This window comes from Choloepus didactylus, chromosome 2 (genome assembly GCF_015220235.1).
Source record: "Choloepus didactylus isolate mChoDid1 chromosome 2, mChoDid1.pri, whole genome shotgun sequence".
NCBI classification, from domain to species: domain Eukaryota; kingdom Metazoa; phylum Chordata; class Mammalia; order Pilosa; family Megalonychidae; genus Choloepus; species Choloepus didactylus.
The window spans coordinates 233,333,931-233,356,143 of record NC_051308.1 but is presented as its reverse complement, the minus strand read 5'-3'; the positions used below and the strand labels follow the sequence as shown (position 1 = coordinate 233,356,143).

At 43.7% G+C, this 22,213-nt stretch overlaps 2 protein-coding genes across 5 annotated transcripts in view; one reads left to right on the top strand and one right to left on the bottom strand.

Annotated features, from left to right (window-relative positions):
* Positions 1-1,556, top strand: part of SZRD1 (SUZ RNA binding domain containing 1) — a 37,716-nt gene extending 36,160 nt beyond the window's left edge. For all 4 annotated transcript variants that reach the window (XM_037828401.1, XM_037828400.1, XM_037828399.1 and 1 more), the window contains one exon: positions 233-1,556. In XM_037828401.1, the coding sequence (XP_037684329.1) occupies positions 233-335 (103 nt within the window). In that variant the 3' untranslated portion in view covers positions 336-1,556. The remainder of the gene's footprint in view (positions 1-232) is intronic.
* Positions 1,557-4,020: 2,464 nt separating this feature from the next.
* Positions 4,021-22,213, bottom strand: part of SPATA21 (spermatogenesis associated 21) — a 55,161-nt gene continuing 36,968 nt past the window's right edge. The window contains 3 exon segments of the mRNA XM_037810437.1: positions 4,021-4,078; positions 4,579-4,753; positions 5,602-5,777. Of these exon segments, the coding sequence (XP_037666365.1) occupies positions 4,021-4,078; positions 4,579-4,753; positions 5,602-5,777 (409 nt within the window).

Below are 22,213 nucleotides of genomic sequence, written 5' to 3'. Positions count from 1 at the left end.
GGTGGGACTGCTGTAGCTGCTGGAGGTAGACATGGGCCACCAGTCCCACCTCCCTCCAGGGACCTCCCAATTTGGAGATGCCCTACATCTCTTGCCAAAGCAGCCGCTCAGGGAGCCAGAGTTGGCCAGTAGCCACCGGGACTTCTGCCCCAGCTGCACAGTGGTTGGTTGTGAGATTTGGGGACATCTTTTATGTCCTTTTTCAGGCTTTCCTCTGTCTTCTTCCCTTTAGGCCAACCAGGATCTCCCAACCCGAAGACAGCAGGCAGCCCAATAATGTGATCAGACAGCCCCTGGGTCCTGATGGGTCACAAGGCTTCAAACAGCGCAGATAAATGTGGGCAAGAAAGGATGCCGCTGCTGCCGCCGTCACCGCCTTCTGGGTCGTCCGCCACGGGTCGCACTGCCGTGGCAGACAGCTGGACTTGAGCAGAGGGAACGACCTAACTTACTTGCACTGTGATCCCCCTTGCTCCGCCCACTGTGACCTTGAACCCCATGCACTGTGACCTTCCCCCTCCCCCCCTTCCCACTGTGATTGGCATATCAACAAGGGCTGTCCCAAGTCAATGGAAAGGGAAAGGGTAGGGGTTCAGGGAGGGTTGGGGGGACCCACCAAGGACTCAGAGTAGAGTCAGACTGTGCCACTTGGGGTAAAGCCAGTGCCAGCAATAACAGTTTATCATGCTTATTAATTTGGGATTTTCAAAACACAGATGAGAACCCCGCCCCCAAGTGCATGTCTTTATCACTTAAAAAGCAAGTTCCATTTGAAAATATGCTTTTTTTTTCTATTTCTGTTTGTTTATACAAATATCTGATTTGCAAGAAAAATTGCATGGGAGGGGATTTAGCAGTTTAATGAATTTTTAATTGAGAAAGGGTAGTTTGGTAGTCTACTTAAAAAAAAAATGTTTCTAGGAAATGTACTAGAAACATTAACCGATAGGATTTGGGTGAGCTTAGCTTCTGTATTCCTACTGCCACCCAGAAAAGGGGCAGGTCTCTGTAGCCCCCAGGACAGGTGAGCACCCCGTGCCTATACCTCCCTCCCCCCAGCTAAGTCCCAGGGCATCTTGGCCCTTCCTGGAGACTGGGCTAGCTCTACAGGTTCTGAGAGCCTGGGGAGGGTGCCAGCCCCACCTCTGGTATTTTGGGAGGCAGGAAAAGTGAACAGACTTTTTCTTCCCAGGCCCCTCAGGGTGGTTCCCTACCAGCCAGGCTTGCTACTTCTAGAAGAGAGCATAGTGTCAGGGAGTAAAACTCTGCACACCTGAGCTTAGAAGAAAGGCTTGCAAGACTTGTTCAGTATTTTGCTGTTAGCACAAGGAAAACCAGGAGAGAGTCTTACTCCAGAACTTTCTGAGCCTTCTGCCTAGTGTGGTCAGAAGGTGGGTGGATCTTCCTGGTCCAGCAGGGCTTGAACTCTCAAGGGTCTGTAGCGTTCCATCTCTGTTGATGGCACCAGCTTGGTAACTGTACCTGGTACATTTCCTTTTTGAAATCAGAATCTTGGGAGCAAACCATTCTGAATAAATAAAGTTGGGGAAAGAAAAGCTTTGCATTGCAAAGATTGGTGATGACAGACTGGTTTCTCAGAGGCCCAGGCTACCCTTCAACCATTCCTCCAGAGCGAGGGCCTGGAATTAAGGCAGTTTTCCTCCCCTGGAGCCCAGAGATTTGCTTTGGCTCCTAGAAGTAGAAGAGGCTAAAAGGGCAGCTGCCCCAGAGCAGCTCTGTGTGCATGTTCTCTGGCTCCTCTCAGGCTGGCTGGTCTCTCCTGTTGCACTGCGCCTTATCCCTCAGCCAGCCAGCCAGCCAGCCAGCCTCCCCACTCCAGACCATTAGGTGACTGTCGGAGTGGTTGGTATGATGTTTTGCGACTAGGGCAGCTTGTGGTGGCCGAGGTGACAAGCTAGGTTTGGCAGGCTCACTCTCAGCCTTACCCTGTGGCAATGGTTGGCCAGGCCTGACAAGCCATGTCCCACCACATCCTCCCCTTAGGAAAAAGGGCTGGCTGCCAGTTGAGTCAGCGACTGGTCCATAGCATAGACTTATAGCTGTGGAAAGCCAGGAAATTGTCTGTGAGTAGATCTGGAACAAAACTCCAGTCTGTAGGAACCCACAGGTTGTTGAGACGTGCCCACAAGCTATTCTGAGGGAGAATTAACTCCAGGAGTGGGCAAGGGAGAAAGTTGGCTGCTATCTTTATAGTTCCACTGCCCTGACCAAGTTTCCACCTTCTAAAATGTATCATGTCCATCCCTCATGTAATGGTGGTTTCTGGCCCAGGCAAGACTGTCCCTTCAGTTGGAGAAGGTGCAGAGGTTGGCCAGGTGCAAAGGCCAAAAGTGCTGAGTGTTTGGCCATTGGGACCCCCTGTTCTTTGCACCGTCTCTAATGGGAGCTAAAGGAAGCTTGCTGTGGGTGTCTGCAGATTGAGGACATGGCAGGGACTGGTGCTCCGACCTCCCTCTGGCCAAAGATGGGGCTCTGCCCACTGTGTGCTGTCACCACCCATCAGCAGTCATACTTCAGGCTTCTCAGATGGAGAGGTGGCAGGCAAGAAAAAGAAAACAAAACTTGCATTGGGGGGAGGTGGGAGGGGAGATGAGTGAAGGGTTTGGATTTTTTTTTTTTTTTTTTTTGGTAGTTGTCTAACTTTCCTTAAGTGCTTTTTTTTTTTTTTTTTTTTTTCCCTTCCTTTTATTTTTTTAAAAGTAAGCTGCAGGCTTTGGCTTGGAAAACCCCAGGGGGATGGGGGGCAGAAACCTGAGGCTGCTGCCCCTTTATCTGCCTTTGTAGTACTGTCCCCTTCCCCCAGCTCCCCCCTGCCCCCTAGAGCCAGGCCTCAGACCTTCCAGCTAACCGCTTCCCATGAGCCACTACTCTGTCAGCCTATAACCAAAGGAGCTGAGGGTCCGGGCCTGGTGACCAGTCCTTAGCCCACTCAATCAGGGTGCTCCCCACCTGCAGGCAGGAGGCCACACCCTATCTGCTACCATCAGCCCTTCCAGAGCCCACCTGCCCCACCCCGCCCTGCCCAGCCCAGCCATACCCTGCCTGTCTGGGGATGCTCTGCTCAGGGACGGGCTGGCAGGGCTACATCCAGCCTCCCTGGTAAGCAGAGACTCAAGAGACTCGGGTCCTGTTTTCTGGTCATGTGATCTTAGGGGTGCGCACAGGGCCCCTTGGGTGTCTGAACAGACAGGCATGGGAGGGAGGGCCGCACCCCTGCAGTCCTGCTCTGCTGGTGTAGCGGGCAGCTGCCCACTCCCACCCCACCCCGCACCGCGGGCTCCTGAGTTGGCAGATTAAGCATTTATAAATTGTATTTTAAATACATGTTTTAAACTTGTCAGAGCCTTGTCCTCATTTCAGTCCCTGGCCCCTAACCTTGTTGTGGTTGCGCGTTTAACCGGCAGGGGAGCTCCCTCTGCTCAGTCCCAGGGAGGGACTCATTCTCTTTGCTGGAAAAATGGACCCGGGATGGTGTGTGGGCTGGGGGACAAGGACCCACCCCTTAGGGCTGCAGGGGACAGAGACCCCTGGTTCTTAGGCCTCTGTTGTTGACATTGAGAGAACAGTTTGAAGGACCAGGGTCTCTCCCATGCACTTTCCTTATATTCACCATCCTCTTTGAGCAAGTGGTGGAAAAAAAGATTCCCACCCTTGTAGGGCTCCTAGTCCATCTGCGGGGGCTCTGTGCCTTGAGAGTCCATAGAAGGTAAAGACTTTCCACTGGGGCACGGTGGACAGTACAGGGGAGCTCTAGCAGGAGCCCAGATCCTGGGCAGGGCAGTGAGGCTAGCCTTGCCTCAGGGGCTCTTAATCCTGGAGAGACTGGAGCCCTGTACTCTGAAAGCCAAATGGAGGGCTGATGACCTGGGACCTTTCCTGGCACCGGGCATGGAGGCTGAGGCTCTTGGAGTTTATTGGCTTACCAGGCCGCAAAAGCAAAATCCAGCAGCAGCCCTTGCCCCGATGGAACATCTGCCTTGGAGTGAGTACTCCAGAGGGTCAGTAGGTTCGAGCTGGCGTGGAACTGAGCCATTTTCGGCCATCAGAACTATATTCCCTGGGGAAGGAGCAGAGCAGAGGCTGGGAAATGTTTGGTCCTCTCCCCAAAGTCCTACCTGGAAATGAGCCATTTCCAAAGGCCCAAGGGGAGAGGGGCCCTCCCCTCAGAAACAATGGGAGCAGCAGCATTCAGGCTCTGGGGCCTGATTTCAAGTCTGAGTTCCTTTACTCCAGCACCTGGAATGGGACTACAGCAGGGGAAGCTTCGCCCAGCCCAGCTGCTGAGCATGTTCCTGCTACTTCTAACGTGGAATCAGACTTGGGCAGAGGGGTTTGGAGTTACACCCTGAGTCCTGGGCACATAAAGGTGTAAGTACGCTGGCTTCAGAGAAACATTCCACTTGGTACATTTCTTTTCCTTTCTACCCTTTCCTCTTTGTCCCTGGAGCAAGCTGTCTCCCAGGCATCATCTGGAAGGGTGGATTCTCCTGGGCTTCCTTTCATGGGAAAGGAAGATGGTGTATGGGCCTGGGAAGGGATTTTGCTCTCGGTGCCCACCTGCCTCCTTGAGATCCCGACTGGAAGAAGAGGCTGTGGATGTCCGGGCCCAGGCTCGTGGCACACTGGTCCAGCACGTAGTGGTTGCCCTGTTTCCGACGGGTCGTTTTCTTGTCCAGCCGCGGGCAGAGTGGGATGCAGGGCACCTGGGCATAGGGGCTCTGCAGGTTGGCAGCTGGGAAGGAAGACAGAAGGGGACTCCTTCACAGCACAGTCCCTTCTAAGGTGAAATCCCAGCTCTGCCACTTAATTAGCTGGGTGGGTTTGGGCAAGTTACTTAACCTCTCAGTGCCTCTGTGAGCTGGAGATGATAGTGGTACCCACCTTACAGAGCTGATGGTGAGGATTAAAGAGACGATATATTCAAAGCACCTGACTGAATGCCAAGCAGAGGTATCAATTAACATCACTTTGAAAGGAGCCCTTGTCTCTGATAAGGGTCCTGGCAGTCTGATGGACACAACTAACACACTTCAATTACCCAGCTCTACAGACTGGAAAACTCCTAGCCCATCACTTGGCATGCAGTGGGAGCCTAATAAATGATACCTAACCTTACAGGAAGGCAGCCTTTGCCCAATGGAGAGAGCACAGATTTTTGAGTCAGACCTGGGTGTAACCACCCCCATTTCTGACACACCAGCTATGGGGTCATGGACAAATTACTTAAATTTCCTGAGCTTCAGTTTCCTCTTCTGTAAAGTGGGTAAATAAATAATTTTGAGGATTAAATTCTGGTGCATCTGCAGGGACCAGTGGGTGCTCAATAAAGGGTGAGCTGGGATTGTTAATCTCTCTGCCTGGCTGCTCCCTTCGCCATCCAGCCTCTAAGGTTGGAGGAGAAGAGTCCTGGGCCTGGATGTTGGATGGTGACTGTCAGCCCCATTGTACTGATGTTCTTGGGTGAGCCCAAAGTGGTAAACCAGGAGGCCTCTCAGCTACCTGGGTCTGACTGTGGAGGCCAGGTGGGCAGGAGAGCAGGGCCCCCACCCTGCCTCTGCCCACCATGCCCAGGGCCCTCACCATAATTCTGCTGCTTTAGCCGGCTCAGGATCCTCAGGACCCTTCGTTCTGGGACTTCTAAGACGTCTGCCTGCTGGGGGTTGTAGGGAAGCTTCTTCCGGGACCGCAGCCGGCCTATGGCCGATTCCATGTCTCGGGCCTTGCAGGTGCCTTCCTTCAGCTTCTTCTGGTAATACCTGGGGAGGCAGTACCCACCCAGTTCAGCCTGCTGTGTTTAGTTCACCCTCTGTCCACTCCTTCTGAGCCCCTGTTCTTTCTGGCCAGCTCTGGAGGAGGAACATAAGCCCAGGAGTTGGGAGAACCTGGGTTCTAGTCCAGGTTCCACCACTAACTTCCTTGTGACCAGAGGCAAGTCAATGCCCTGCTCTGGGCCTCAGTCACCCTTATGTGAAATGGGGGAATATTGTTATCTCTGTCCTGTCACTGCAAGTTGCTTGACTTCAAGCTTCAGGTTTCCCCTTAGTAAAATAGGGATAGAAGGGTCCACATACTATAGGGTTAAAGTACAAGGATTAACTAACAAGACCCATCAAGCACTTAGTAATGTCTGGTGCATGGAAACAGCTTTGTCACTGTCACTGGTAATTTTACTTAGATGTGCAAGTGCCTTGTAAATAACCTGTGCAATTAACTTCTGCTCAGCTTCCAGATTTCAGCTTAAGAACCATCTCCAGAGAGTCCTCTGTCCTCCTGCAGACTGGATAGGCTCCCTGCTGCAGGCCCCCTGACAACCTGTACTCACTCCACCATAACACAAAGCCCACTTGATTTGCTTAACTTGTTACTACTTGCCTTTCCCCCACTAGTCTGCAGCATCATTCATTCATTCATTCATTCATTCAACAAATATTCATTGAGTGTTCACTGTGTGCTGGCCACTCTTCTAGGTGCTTGGGAAAGAGTGGTGAAGGAGACATCCATACAGGGTCCCTGTATCATAGCCTATGGGCCCCACCTCTTACATCAGCCACTGCCACAGCCATCACCTCCCCACAGAGGCTGAAAGTATGTGAGCAGAATGTGCTTCATTCTAACAGCTTTCCATAGGGACAATCTGAGCGGTCTTACCTAAGGCATGAGCCTCTTGCTTCCTACCTGGGGCTTCTTGAATGCATGTGCAATCCAGAAGTGCAGGGGAGTTAAATACCTGTGGGAGCCACCCTTGACCAACAGAGATGGTGGCTGAAACATACAGACTTGCACATTTCTGCCCCTAACAGTTCTGAGCCATCTGTCATAGGTTCCTGGTATTGACTCTCCCTCTTTCCCCATGTACTCCCTTCCCTCATTCCTACTCCCTGAAAAGTCAGACCATAAACAAATCAGTTAAAATAAGGTATCTGTGTCAGCAGTGATGGGTGCTCTGAGGGAAAATAAAAGCAGGGTTAGGGATAGAAACAAGGAGCTATTTTGACCACAATGGTCAGCAGTTTCAGAGGAGATGACATTTGAAGAGAATCTTGAAAGGGGGGAAGGAGCAAGCCAAACGGGTATCTGGAAGAGTCTTCCAGGCAGAGGGAATAGCATGTGAAAAAAACAGCAGGTGAGAAACAGCTTGGTGAGCTCCAGGAACAGCAAGAAGGCCAGAGGGGCTGGAATGTGAGGGAGAAAGTGGAGGGGATGTGGGCAGCCAGATGGCAAGGCCAGATCATCCGGGGCTTTGTAGGCAGTGGTGAAAGGTTGGCATGCTACTCAGAGTGTTGGGAAGCCCTTAGAGAGGTAACCAAGGGCTGAAACTTATGCCTCTGCTAGGGCCTCAGCCTATCCCTAGGGCCTGGAATGTTGGGTTTTAATGGGCCTCATACACAAAAGACAGAAAACAAATCCCAGAGCCCTCCCATGATGGAAGATTGGATCTAGACCCCTGTGTAAATTTAGGACCCCAAAAGACAATGGCCTGTGTAAAAAAGATGAACCAGAAAGTAGTTCTACCCCACAGAGGCAACAGTATTTGAGCAGAATGTGTGTAAACATTCTGGACCATGATTTTTAAGGACATTGTTTGCCCTCCATTTTCTTCTCTTTCCCCTTTCTGGGCTCTTGAATTTAGATATGTTGCTTGTAAGTCAGCTTAGGGATAACCTAGGGAATGGCGGAAGAGTAAGTTGGAAGTGAACTGGGGGCCTAGGCAAACTTGTGGAGCATAATTGTCTCCCTGCCAGCTTCATCTGAACTGTCAACATGAGAAAGAAATAAATTCCTATCTTGTTTAAACTGTAATATATTAGGGTCTATTCCTTAACTAATACACCAATCTAAAATTCTATACCCAGCAAAACTATTCATTAAGTGTAAGGATAGAATAAGGATATTAGCAGACTAAACCTCCTACTAAAAAAAAAACAAAAAAAAACCATAAAACTGGACAAAATATATGAGGGAACTTTTTCAGACATTAGAGCATGTTCCCCCAGATAAAGGAACTCTCAAGGTGAGTCCCACAGTTGCTCTGGCATTCTGCCAGAGGATAGTTCCCAAAAGTTGGGTACAGCAAGCTAGACAATGCAGAGCACTGAAGACCTACTGAACTGAAGAGGTAGAGGTCAGAGTTCAGGGCAGCTCAAGCAACTGGAAGGTGGGGGTCAGGACACCAGAAAGAAGGAAGCTATACCCACAGTGGGGAAAGGGCAGAAGACCATGTGGAGGTCTGCCAGTCCTTGGTCAAGGGCTAGGCTGCACATGCACAGGGTAAGATTATCCAAGCCTTACTAGAGAGGCCTACAGGGTTGAGAGGACAAGAGATACTGGAGGTCAACAGTGGAGTACAGCAACAATAAAGAGACTCCAATTATATATATAAATAACACTGAGCATCCAAGTGACAACAGAAAAGCCATACCTTATAAGCCTTAGGAGTTAGGACCATGCTCTAGGGCAGGAGTTGGCAAACTTTTTCTTTAAAAGGCCAGATAGTAAATATTTTTAGCTATTCAGGCCATATGGTCTCTGTCAAAACTACTCAATAATGCCATTGTAGCATGAAGGCAGCCATGGCTAATATGTAAATAAATGGGTTGCCTGTGTGGAAAACTTAAAAATGAGGTGGGCTGGAAGGCTGACTATAGAACTTCCCTAACAAGTTGACAACCAAGATCCGCAGGAGAAAGAGAATTTGGAATTTGAGTCCTGCCAAGTTAGAGAGGTTGGAAACATTTGGGATTTTCACAAATCTGCCCTAACAAAGTGAAAAACCAAGCCTACACAAATTCAAGATGATCAGTGAATAATTGAACTGCTTAAAAGAACAAAAATTAACACTCATCAGAGGAAGAAAACAGAATCCAGAGCCTCTAAACCATGTCATTCAAAATGTCCAGTACACAATAAGATATTATCAGACATACAATGAAACAGGAAAATATAACACATAGTAAAGAAAATAATCCATAGAAAGCAAACCTGAGGTGGCCCAATCCAGATGTTGGATTTAGTAGGAAGTAGCTTTAAAGGAGCTATTAAAAATATGTTTTTAAAAATTGAAGGGCATAGGAACATGAAAGTGTTATGTATGCTTTTCAAGTTGTTAAGTTGGTATCAAAGCAAATGAGATTTTACAGATTTAGGATGTTAAATTTAAGCCCTATGCTACCACAATGAAAATATCAGAGAATAGGCAAACTCAAAGAGGCAGAAAGTGGAGTACAAGTTACCAGGGGTGGGGGGCAGAGGGAGAGTTAATGCAAAATGAGTATAAGGGAGACTTCTGGGAAGATGGTGGAATAAGGAGAGACAGAACTCATTGCTGCACAACAAATACCTAGGGAACAGGCAGAAACTGTCCAAAGCAGCTGTTCTGGGGCTTGGGAGACCAGGGAAGGACCATTGCACAAGGAAGAACTGGACCAAAAAAAGGTGAAACTGCAATGGAGAAACTGCTATGGAGAAAATGCAGTGAATGACAACTTAGCCACAGCTCCCAGCACCCATCCTCCACCCTCGAGGCCAACAACTTCAGGTTAGCCTTGTTCTTTCCCAGCTGGCTGCTGTAGACTGGGGAGGAGGGAAGCCCTCCCTCCAGGAACAGAGGAGGATGTGGCACAGCTCTGATCCAACTATTGGCTGGAGACATTGATCCTCTGGGTCCGCAGCCTTGGTCCTTTCCAGACAGGCACCCACAGTGCCACAGTGCTATTATTTCTACCCATCTTAGAAGCAGAGGGGACAAAGGGCTAAAAGATAACTTGCCTTTGTAGGGTCATGAGGAATAAGTTAATAGGTTGCCAAAGAGCACCATCTACTGGGAAGGCAGGATGGTGCAGTCTTGGGAAACTGCTTTCCTACCCTCTCTCCAGGGCCCTCTGGAACTGGTCTATATCTCCCACATGGGACCCTGGCCCTGTTTTGGCTGGGAAACACTGACAAACCAGTGCTAAATAAGAGCTCTAACACAGACCTGGTCAACAAAAAAAATCTTAGACAAGAGAGGGAAACCAACTTTCAGAATAATCTTATCAAGATAATCAGATGCCCAGATACCAGCAAAAAAAGTACAAGACATTCTAAGAAACAAGAAGATACAGCCAAGCCAAATGATCAAATTAACAAGTCAGAGGAGATACAGAATTTTGAACAACTAATCAAAGATGTTCATACAAATTTCCTAAACAACTTCAATGAGATGGCCAAAGAGATAAAGGACATTAAGAAGACACTGGATAAGCATAAAAATATTTGAAAACATACAAAGAAAAATATCAGATCTTATGGGAATGAAAGATACAATAGATGAAATTAAAAATAAACTATAGATACAGAAGAGCAGATATGAAGAGGTAGAAGAAAGGATCAGTGAACTAGAAGACAAAGTGTCCAAATTTAAACAGACAAAAGAACAGATGGATAAAAGAATGGGAAAATGAGTAGGGTCCCAGGGAAATGATTGACAACATGAAGTGAACAACATATGCATCATGGGTGTCCCAGAAGGAGAATAGAAGGGAAAAGGGCCAGAAAGAATATTTGAGGAAATAATAGCCTAAAATTTCCCAACCCTTCCAAAGACATGAAGATGCAAATCCAAGAAGCTCAATGTACTCCAAATAGAATAAACCCTGATACACTCACTCTGAGATACATACTAATCAGAACATCAACTGCCAAAGAGAAAGAATTCTGAAAGCAGCAAGATAAAAGTGATTCATCACTTACAAGGAAACTGCAATAAGATTAAGTGTGGATTTCTCATCAGAAATCATGGAGGTGGTATGCAAAACTTAAGGTACTGAAAGAGAAAAACTGCCAGCCAAAAATTCTTTAGCTGGATAACAATATCCTTCAAAATTGAGGGAGAGGACAAATATTGTATGGTCTATGATATTGTCTGTATGTTAAAACTTCAACATCTGTGTAAGAGCAAAGGAAGAAATGTTTATTTTATCCAAAATTTAAATTCTCTGTAGCACACTAATTTAACCTGTCTGGTCAGTTTATTCAAACAACCTAATCACATGGAACCTAGAATAGGGAGTGAGATTTTTTTATTCTGTACAGGTTAATACACTGATACATTCCAGAGTATTTGGGGCAGAAAATAAAAAAGTATTTGCAAAGTCCCTTGCGGGACTAGAGAAAATAGGTGAAACTATTAAACTTCTCCACATGGGGAACTCCTGATATTCTCACAAGCATTAGGGACTCCCAATTTAATAAACCAAGCCCTCGATCTTGAGGCTTGCCCTTATGAGACTTATTTCTGTAAAGGCAAAGCTAAGCCTACTTATGATTATACCTAAGAGGCAGCCCCAGTGAACCTCTTTTTTTGCTCAGATGTAGCCTGTCTCTCTAAGCCAAACTGGAAATAAACTCACCACACCCACTCCCAACACACACACACACATGGGACATGACTCGTGTAGGTTTAAGTCTCCCTGGCAACGTGGGACAAGACACCCAGGGTTGAGCCTAGCCCTGGCATCATGGGATTGACAATATGTTCTTGACTTAAAGGGGGCAAAGAAATGAAACAAAATAAAGTTTCAGTGGCTAAGAGATTTCAAATAGAGTCACAAGGTCATTCTGGAGGTTATTCTTATGCAAACTTCAGCCAAATATTACAATCTGCCACAGTACACCAAGCCCAAAACAACAATATTTCTGAAAACACTAAAGGATACCCTGGGCTCTATCTAGGACTCTATATAAAAGTTTTACTTATTAAGTTTATTTTTTCAGAAATTTAAAGCCTACAGATTGTTCCTATGCCAGATAAGCCCTGAAACCCAGAGGTACCAGTCCCTCCAAGAACATCAACCAGTTTCACTCCTCTACCCCATAATGTCAACACTCCTTTTCAGCACAAAGAAGTTAGAATGGTCATTGTCCAGATATCCCTGAAGACTGAGAGAATGATCAAATGAGAGGGAGCAGTTGCAATGGATTTAACAAATGATTATGACTACTGACTCATTATATAGATATTTCATTTTCATTTCTCATGTATTAGAGTCACCAGAAGGAAACACCTGATAATGCTGAACTATAATCCAGTAGCCTTAATCCTTGATAATGATATAAATATATAGTTTTTACCTTGTGACCAGGTGATTGTAAAAACCTTGGGGCTCCTTGAGGAGCCTGTGGAGAATGCAGGGGTATTCGCCTACCCCACCTCCATGGTTGCTAACATGACCACAGACATAGGGGACTGGTGGTTTGATGGGTTGAGCCCTCTACCATAAGTTTTACCCTTGGGAAGACGGTTGCTGCAAAGGAGAGGCTAGGCCTCCCTGTATTTGTGCCTAAGAGTCTCCTCCTGAATGCCTCTTTGTTGCTCAGATGTGGCCCTCTCTCTCTGGCTAAGCCAACTTGAAAGGTGAAATCACTGCCCTCCCCCCTACATGGGATCAGACACCCAGGGAAGTGAATCTCCCTGGCAACGTGGAATATGACTCCCGGGGAGGAATGTAGACCCGGCATCGTGGGATGGAGAACATCTTCTTGACCAAAAGGGGGATGTGAAAGGAAATGAAATAAGCTTCAGTGGCAGAGAGATTCCAAAACGAGCCGAGAGATCACTCTGGTGGGCACTCTTACGCACACTTTAGACAACCTTTTTTAGGTTCTAAAGAATTGGGGTAGCTGGTGGTGGATACCTGAAACTATCAAACTACAACCCAGAACCCATGAATCTCGAAGACAGTTGTATAAAAATGTAGCTTATGAGGGGTGACAATGGGATTGGGAAAGCCATAAGGACCACACTCCACTTTGTCTAGTTTATGGATGGATGAGTAGAAAAATAGGGGAAGGAAACAAACAGACAAAGGTACCCAGTGTTCTTTTTTACTTCAATTGCTCTTTTTCACTCTAATTACTATTCTTGTTATTTTTGTGTGTGTGCTAATGAAGGTGTCAGGGATTGATTTAGGTGATGAATGTACAACTATGTAATGGTACTGTAAACAATCGAAAGTACGATTTGTTTTGTATGACTGCGTGGTATGTGAATATATCTCAATAAAATGATAAAAAAAAAAAAAAAAACAAACCTTGGGGCTGACATCCCCTTTATCCAGTGTATGAGTAGGTAAAATAAAGACATGCATGAAAAAAATTGAGGGAGAGTTTAAAATACTCACAGATAAACAGAAACTAAGAGAGTTCATTAACAAGAGTCCTGCCCTACAAGAAATAAAAAGGGAGTTTTGCAAACTGGAAAGAAAATATAGGAGAGAGAGGCTTGGAGGAGAATGTAGGAATGAAGATTATCCTACCAAAATCATAAGGGTAACTAAAGGAATAAAAGAGAGACAAAAAGGTATATAAAAGCCAAAGGATAAAATGGACTAAACTCTCCAATCAAAAGGCACAGATTGGCATAATAGATTTTAAAAATATGATCCATCTGCATGCTGTTTACAAGAGACTCCCCCTAAACCTAAGGATACAAATAGGTAGAAAGTAAAAGGCTGGAAGAAGATATTCCATACAAACAGAAACCAAAAAAAGAGCTGGGGTAGCTATACTAATATCAGACAAAATAGACTTCAAATACGAAAATATTATAAGAGACAAGGAAGGACATTATATATTAATAAAAGGGGCAATCCACCAAGAAGAAATAACAATCATAAATATTTATGGACCTAACCAGAATGCCCCCAAATACAAGAAGCAAACTCTGGCAAAATTGAGGGGAGAAACAGATGTCTCTAAAATAATAGTTAAATACTTCAATACACCACTCTCATCAAGAAATAGAATATCAAGGCAGAGGATCAATAAGGAAGTAAAGAACTTGAATAAAATGATAAGTGAACTGGACCTAACAGATATTTACAGGTCATTACTCCCCCAAAGAGCAGAATTTACATTCTTCTCAAGAGCCCATGGATCATTCTCCAGGCCAAAACAAATCTCAATAAATTTAAAAAGATTGAAATTTTACACAGCACTTTCTCTGATCATAGCAGAACGAAGCTGGAAATCAGTAACAGGTAGAGGACAGGAACATTCACAAATACATGGAAGTTAACACACTCTTAATCAATGGGTCAAAGATGAAATTGCAACAAAAATTTGTAAATATCTCAAGACTAACAAAAATGAGAACACAACATACCAAACCATTTGTGATGCTGCAAAGGCAGTGCTGAGAGGGAAATTTATAGTCCTAAACACCTACATTAAAAAAAGAAGGATGCTCCAAAGCAGCAGTTCCAGTGCTTGGGGGACAGAGGAAGGATCACTGCAATATATAAGGAAGAGCTGGATGAAAAGGTGGAGAAACTATGATGGAGAAACAGGAGTGAGTGTACTCAATCACAACTACCCCTGAGGCCCTGAGCCATGCTGATCTGATGGCTGGTGAGGGATACTCTCTGGGACACACAGCCCGGTTTCTCTCATGGGGACCAGGATGCTCATGGCTTGGTTGGGTACACGAGCAGAGGCTGGGTGAGGGAGGGAGCTGCATTGCAATGGCAGGTGCCCTTCCCCCACCCTGAGGCTGCAGCTATGCACTGGCCTGGGTTTTGCTGGCTGGTGTCAAGCCATGAATTCCTGGGCCAGCTGCTAGCTGGTGAAGTTGAACCTCTAAGTCCCATAGACCAAGGTCTTTCCTCGCAGGAGGAGCTGGGGACCACCAGGTCCATTGTACCCACAAACAGAGTCTTTGCTGCAGTGCACAGTTCCCAACCTCCACCCCCAGAGCCAGTGGATTCCAGCACACCCAGACCTGGGAGAGACAGGAAATCCCTCCCCTCAGGAAAACAGGGAGAAACAGTTTAGCCCTGAGCTACTAGTTGGCCAGGCAGTGTGACCCTCTGAAACAAGCAGCCTGGTACTGGACTCGGACCTGGTCTAGACCCTGCCCAGAGGCTGCTGCAGTTAAGGAGAAGTGGGGCTATGGGGAATAGGTGGCCCATGAGTGCCATCTGGTGGGAAGACTGGGAAAGTACAATCTGGGAAGCTGCTTTTCTGCCCAGCATCTAACAGCCTTCCGAAAGGGGTTGCAACCCCCATGTGAAACCCTGGACCTGGTTTGGCTGGGAACTACTGGAAAACAAACTGGTAAAGAAGACTTTCAATACCAACTCAAGCAGCAACAAAATCATAGACAAACAAGGGAAATCAACTTTCAAAATAATCTTATCGAGATAATCAGATGCCAAGAAACTAATCAAAATCACAAGGCACATGAAGAAACAAGAAGATATGGTCAAGCCAAATGATCAAAGGAAAAAGTTAGAGATGCAGAATTTGGAACAACTAATAAAAGATGTTCAAATAAATCTCCTAAATAACTTCAATGAGATGGTTAAAGAGAGAAAGTATATCAAGAAAACACTAGAAGAGCATGAAGAAGAATTTGAAAGAATAGAAAAATAGCAGATCTTTCAGAAATGAAAGATACTGTAGATCAAGTTAAAAATATACTAGAGACACACAAGAGCAGATTTGAAGAGGCAGAAGAATAAGTGAACTAGAGGACAAAGCAAACTAATTTGAATGCACAAAAGAACAAATGGAGAAAAACTGAAAATTTTTAATTAGATGTCAGGGAAATTATTGACAACATAAAGCACACAAATATGAGAATCATAAATGTCCCAGAAGGAGAAGAGAAGTGTAAAGGGCCAGGAAGGTTATTTGAGGAAATAATTGCAGAAAATTTCCCAACCCTTATAAAAGACATAAATATGCAAATCAAAGAATCCCAACATACTCCAGATAGAATAAATTCCAATAGACACACTGCAAGACATATACTAATCAGACTGTCGAATGCTGAAGAGAAGGAGAGAATCCTGAAAGCAGCAAGAGAAAAGTGATTCACCACATACAACAGAAGCCACATAAGATAAAGCACCAATAACTCATCAGGCACCATGTAGGCAAGAAGGCAATGGTAAAATATGTCTATAAATCTGAAAGAGAAAAGTTGCCAGCCAAGAATTCTTTATCCAGCAAAGAGATCCTTCAAAAGTGAGGGAGAGTTTAAAATTTTCACAGATAAACAAATGCTGAGAGAATTTGTTCACAAGAGACCTGCCTTGCAAGAAATACTAAAAGGAGTTCTACTGGTTGAAAGAAAAAGACCAGAGAGTCTTGGAGGAGAGTATAAGAAATGATGATTATCAGTAAGGATAACTAAAAGGATAAAAAGAAAAATACTAGATTTGAAAAATAAAAGCCAAGGGATAAAATGGTTGAAGTAAGGACAGCTTTTACAGTGATAACACTGAATGTTAATGGATTAAACTTCCTAATCAAAAGATACAGAACGGATAAAAAAAAAAGGTCTATCTATACATGTTTACAAGATAATCATTTTAGACCTAAAGATACAAATAGGTTGAAAATGAACCAATAGAAAAATTATTCCACACAAACAATAACCAAAAAACAAGCTGAGGTAGCTGTACTAATATCAGATAAAGTGGACTTTAAATGCAAAAATGTTATGAGACAAAGAAGGACACTATATGTTAATAAAGGGGGCAATTAACAAAGAAGAAATAACAATCACAAATATTTATGCATCTAATCAAGTGCTCTAACTATATGGCAAAACTGAAGGGAATAATAGACATTCCTACAATTATAGTGGGAGACTTCAACATACCACTCTTTCAATAGATAGAATATCAAGACAAAGGATCAATAAGGAAACAGAGAACATAAGTAATATGATAAATGAGTTAGACCTAACAGAAAGATATAGATCATTGTACCCCAAAAAAGCAGGATATACATTCTTCTCAAGTGCTCATGGAACATTCCCCAGGATGGACCATATGCTGGGGCACAAAACAGGTCTTAATAAATTTAAAAAAATTCAAATTCTTCAAAGCACTTTCTTTGATCATAATGGAATGAAGCTGGAAATCAATAATAACCAGAGAACCAAACTTTCACAAATATATGGAGCGTAAACAGCACACTCTCAAACAATCAGTGGGTCAAGAAGAAATTGCAAGAAAAATCAGTAAATATCTTGAGATGAATGAGAATGAGACTACAACATATCAAAACCTATGGGATGCAGCGAAGGCAGTGCTGAGATGGGAAGTTATGGCCCTAAATGCCTACACTATATAGGAAGAAGAGAAAAACCAAAGGCCAAACTGAACAACTGAAGAATTTAGAGAAAAAACAGCAAACTAATTCCAAAGCAAGAAGAAGAAAAGAAGTAAGATTAAAGCTGAAATAAATGAAATAGAAAACAAAAAATGGAGAGAATCAATAAAACTAAAAGTTGGTTCTTTGAGAAGATCAATAAGATAGACAAACACTTAGCTAGACTTTCAAAGTAAAAAAGAGAGAAGATCCAAATAAATAAAATCGTAAATGAGAGGGGGGTCATTACCATGGACCCCAAAGAAATAAAAAAAAAATAAGAGGATACTATGAACAACTGTATGCCAACAAACTAGATAACTTAGATGAAATGGACAATTTCCTAGAAACACATGAACAACCTATACTGACTTGAAAAGAAATAGAAGACCTCAGGAAACCAATTACAAGTAAAGAGATTGAATCAGTCATCAAAAACCTCCCTACAAAGAAAAGCCCAGGACCAGATGGCTTCACAGTGGAATTTTACCAAACATGCCAAGAAGAAGTAACACCATACCTGCTCAAATGTTTCCAAAAAATTGAAGAAAAGGGAACACTACCTAACTTATTCTATGAAAATAACATCACTCAAATATCAAAATCTGATACAGATACTACAAGAAAGGAAAACTACAGACCAATCTCCCTAATGAATACAGATGTAAAAATTCTCAAAAAATACTTGCAAATTGAATCCAATGGCACATTAAAAGAATTATACACCATGACCAACCATGCTTTATTCCAGGTATGCAACAGTGGTTCAACACAAGAAAATCAATTAATGTAATACACACATTAACAAATCAAAAGGGAAAAATCACATGATCATCTCAATTGATGCTGAAAAGGCATTCAATACATTTCAACATCCTTTCTTGATAAAAACACTTCAAAAGGTAGGAATCAAGGGAAACTTCCTCAATGTGATAAAAAGCATATTGAGAAAAACCCACAGCTAACATTTTACTAAAACATGAGAAACTAAAAGCCTTCCCTCTAAGATTGGGAACACGACAAAGATGCCCACTGTCACCACTGTTATTCAACATTGTGCTGGAAGTTCTAGCAAGAGCAATCAAGCAGGAAAAAGAAACAAAAGGCATCCAAATTGGAAAGGAAGAAGTAAAACTCATTGTTTGCAGAAGACCTGATCCTATATTTGGAAATCCTGAGAAAACTATGATAAAGCTACTTGAGCTTCAGCAAAGTGGTGGGATACAAGATCAACACATAAAAATCAGTAGTGTTTCTACACACTAGTAATGAGCTATCTGAGGAGGTAATTAAGAAAAAATTCCATTTACAACAGCAACTAAAAGAATCAAATATCTAGGAATAAACTTAACCAATGTTGTAAAGGACCTGTACACAGAAAACTACAAAACATTGCTAAAAGAAGTCAAAGAAGACCTGAATAGGTGGAAAGACATTCTGTGTTCATGGATAGGAAAGCTAAATGTCATTAAGATGTCAATTCTACCCAAATTGTTCTACAGATTCAATGCAATACAAATCAAAATTCCAACAATCTGCTGGAATAGAATGTGGGTAGAAATGTGAAGTGGATGCTTAATGTGTGCATAATTTTTAACTAAGTTGAATTTAAATGTTTGGAAATGGATAGAGGGTGGGTAATTGTAGATTTGGAAAAGTTAGTTATCAAATTTATTTGGAAGTGAAAGGAGCCTTGAATTGCCAAAAACATCCTGAAAAAGAATAATGAAGTGGGAGGACTCACAATTCCTTATTTTAAAGCTTATTATAAAGCCACAGTGGTCAAAACAGCATGGTACTGACATAAATATAGACATATTGATCAATGAAATTGAATTGAGAGTTCAGAAATAGACCCTCGGACCTATGGTCAATTGATTTTTGACAAGGTCCCAAAATCCGCCGAACTGGGACAGAATAATCTCTTTAATACATGGTGCTGTGAGAACTAGATATCCTTATCCAAAGGAATGAAAGAGGACTCCTATCTCACACCCTGCACAAATATCAACTCAAAGTGGATCAAAGACCTAAATATAAAAGCCAGTACCATAAAACTCCTAGAAGAAAATACAGGGAAACATCTTCAGGACCTAGTGGTAAGTGGTAGCTTCTTAGACCTTACACCCAAAGCACAAGCAATGAAAGAAAAAATAGAGAAATGGGAATTCCTCAAGACTGAATACTTCTGTGCTTCAAAGGCCTTTGTCAAAAGGGTGAAAAGGCAACCAACTCAATGACAGAAAATATTTGGTAATCACGTATCTGATAAGGGTTTGATATCTGGTATATATATATAAAGAAATCCCACAACTCAACAATAGAAAGACAAACAACCCAGTTATAAAATGGGCAAAAGACATTTCTCCAAAGAGGAAACACAAATGACTAAAAAGCACAAGAAAAGATGTTCTTCTTCATTAGCTAAATGAGAAATGCAAATCAAAGCCACAGTGAGATATCATCTAACGCCATAAGAATGAACGCTTTTAAGCAAACATGAAACTACAAGCGTTGGAGAGGGTGTGGAGAAATTGTAACACTTATTCACTGCTAATGGGAATGTAAAATGGTGCAGCCACTGTGGAAGACAGTTTGGCACTTCTTAAGAAAACTATTGAGTTGTCCTATGACTTGGCAATTCTGCTACTTGAATATACCCAGAAGATCTGAAAGCAGGGACATGAATAGACATTTGTACACTGAAGTTCATAGTGACATTATTCACAATTGCCAAAAGATGGGAACAACGCAAGTGTCCATCAACCGATGAATGGATTTAAAAAATGTGGTATATACCAATGATGGAATATTATTCATCAGTAAGAAGGAAAGCATGCAACAACATGGATGAACCTTGAGGACATTATGTTCACTGAAATAAGTCAGATGCCAAAGGACAAATATTGTATGATCTCACTAATATAAGCTAATTATAATAAGTAAACTCATAGAGTTAAAATCTAGAAAATAGATTACTAGGAAATAGAATGTGGGTAGAAATGTGAAGTGGATGCTTAATGTGTGCATAATTTTTAACTAAGTTGAATTTAAATGTTTGGAAATGGATAGAGGGTGGGTAATTGTGGTTGAAAGGGGAGCTTTAGAGTAGAGTATGTCACTAGAAGGAAAGCTAGAGGATAAAACAGGGGACCGCGGTGAATCCTGTGGTGGATGATGACTGTGATTAATAGTACAAACATAAAAATGTTCTTTCATGAACTAGAACAAATGAATATGTCATACTATTTGTCCTAGTTTGCTAATGCTGCAGAATGCAAAACACCAGAGATGGATTGGCTTTTATAAAACGGGGATTTATTTCGCTACACAGTTACAGTCTTAAGGCCACAAAGCGTCCAAGGCAACACATCAGCAATCGGGTACCCTCACCGGAGGATGGCCAATGGCCTCCGGAAAACCTCTGTTAGCTAGGAAGGCAGCTGGCATCTGCTCCAAAGCTCCGGCCTCAAAACGGCTTTCTCCCAGGACGTTCCTCTCTAGCAAGCTTGCTTCTCTTCAAAACATCACTCCCAGCTGCACTCCTTTTCCTCCCCCTGAGTCAGCTCATTTATATAGCTCCACTGATAAAGGCCCACCCTAAATGGGTGGGGCCACGCCTCCATGGGAACATCTCATCAGAATCATTGCCCACAGCTGGGTGGGGCACATTCCAAGCAAATCCAACCATCACCAAAACGTCTGCCCCACACAAGACCACAAAGATGATGGCATTTGGGGGACACAATACATTCAAACTGGCACATTCCACCCCCTGGAACCCAAAATGACATTATCTTTCCAAATACAAAATGCATTCATTTCATCACAATATCACAAAAACTTAAATCATTTCAGTAACAAAAGTTAAGTACAAAATCCCATCAAAATCAATTTAGGCATGGTCAGTCCTAAGGCATAATTCCCCTCTAGCTGTGGATTTGTGAACTTAGAACAAGTTATATGCTTCCAATATACAAAGGAGAGACATTCATAGGATAAACATTTCCACTGCCATAAGGAGAAAGAGTAAGGAAAACAGGGTTAACAGGACCAAAACAGTTCCTAAAACCTGCAGGACAAACTCCATTAGATTTCAAAGTCTGAGAGTCATTAACAGAACAACGTTGCATCCTTGGGGCTTGAGAGAGCTGGAGCCTAACCCTTCCTAAGGGCCTTTTCTGCAGCCCGTTCCTCTCCAAACACTTAGGTGAGTGCTCCAACATTTCCACACATTGGGGAGACCACCTTCTCGGCCCCACCCTCCTCAAACATCGGGGCAGCTCCCGGATTCCCTTCCATCTCCGGGTCACACGCTCAACCCCTTCAGAACAGTGTGGTGGCAGCCAGGCTCTCCCCAATTCCCTGGAAATGTGCTCCACCCTCTTTGGGACCTGAGGTGGCAAAACTCTTCCAGAGCATCGAGGCGGAAAGCCCGCCCTCGACCTCCAGGGCAAACTCACCCTTTCCATGCATGTGGGCTGCTCTGCTCTCCCAGCCCTAAACCTCTTGACTCCAGACCTCAACCTCCATGGCTTTGTCTTTGAAGAAATTTTTCCTTCAGTTTGTTCCTTGTCTGTCTCCTCCAGTCCAGACCGGCAATGGCTCCGTCTATAAAGATCTCGCAAAAATTCTGTTGGCTTTGCATGAAGCATGCAGGGGTCAAAGCCATCAGACAATAGGAGTTTCCACAAATCCTTTCTGCTTAACTCCTTATCCAATCTTGGCTTGTCCTCAGGTTGGGCTGTAGCTTCTGGGATTCTACCCACTGGAAGCCCGTAATTTTCCAAGCCATCAACTTCTGGTTTCTTTGAACCCAAGAGTTCAGTTCTAAGTTTCTCTCTCTCTGCTCGCATTTTACTATAAGCTGCAAGGAGAAGCCAGGATACGTCCTCCACACGTAGTCTGGAGATCTCCTCAGCTAAGTATTCCAAGTTGTTGCTTCCAGATTCTTCCTTCCATCTGACACCAGGACTCAATTTTGCCAAATTCTCTGCCACTTTAAAACAAGGATCGCCTTTCTTCCAGTTTACAACACATTCATCATTTCTGT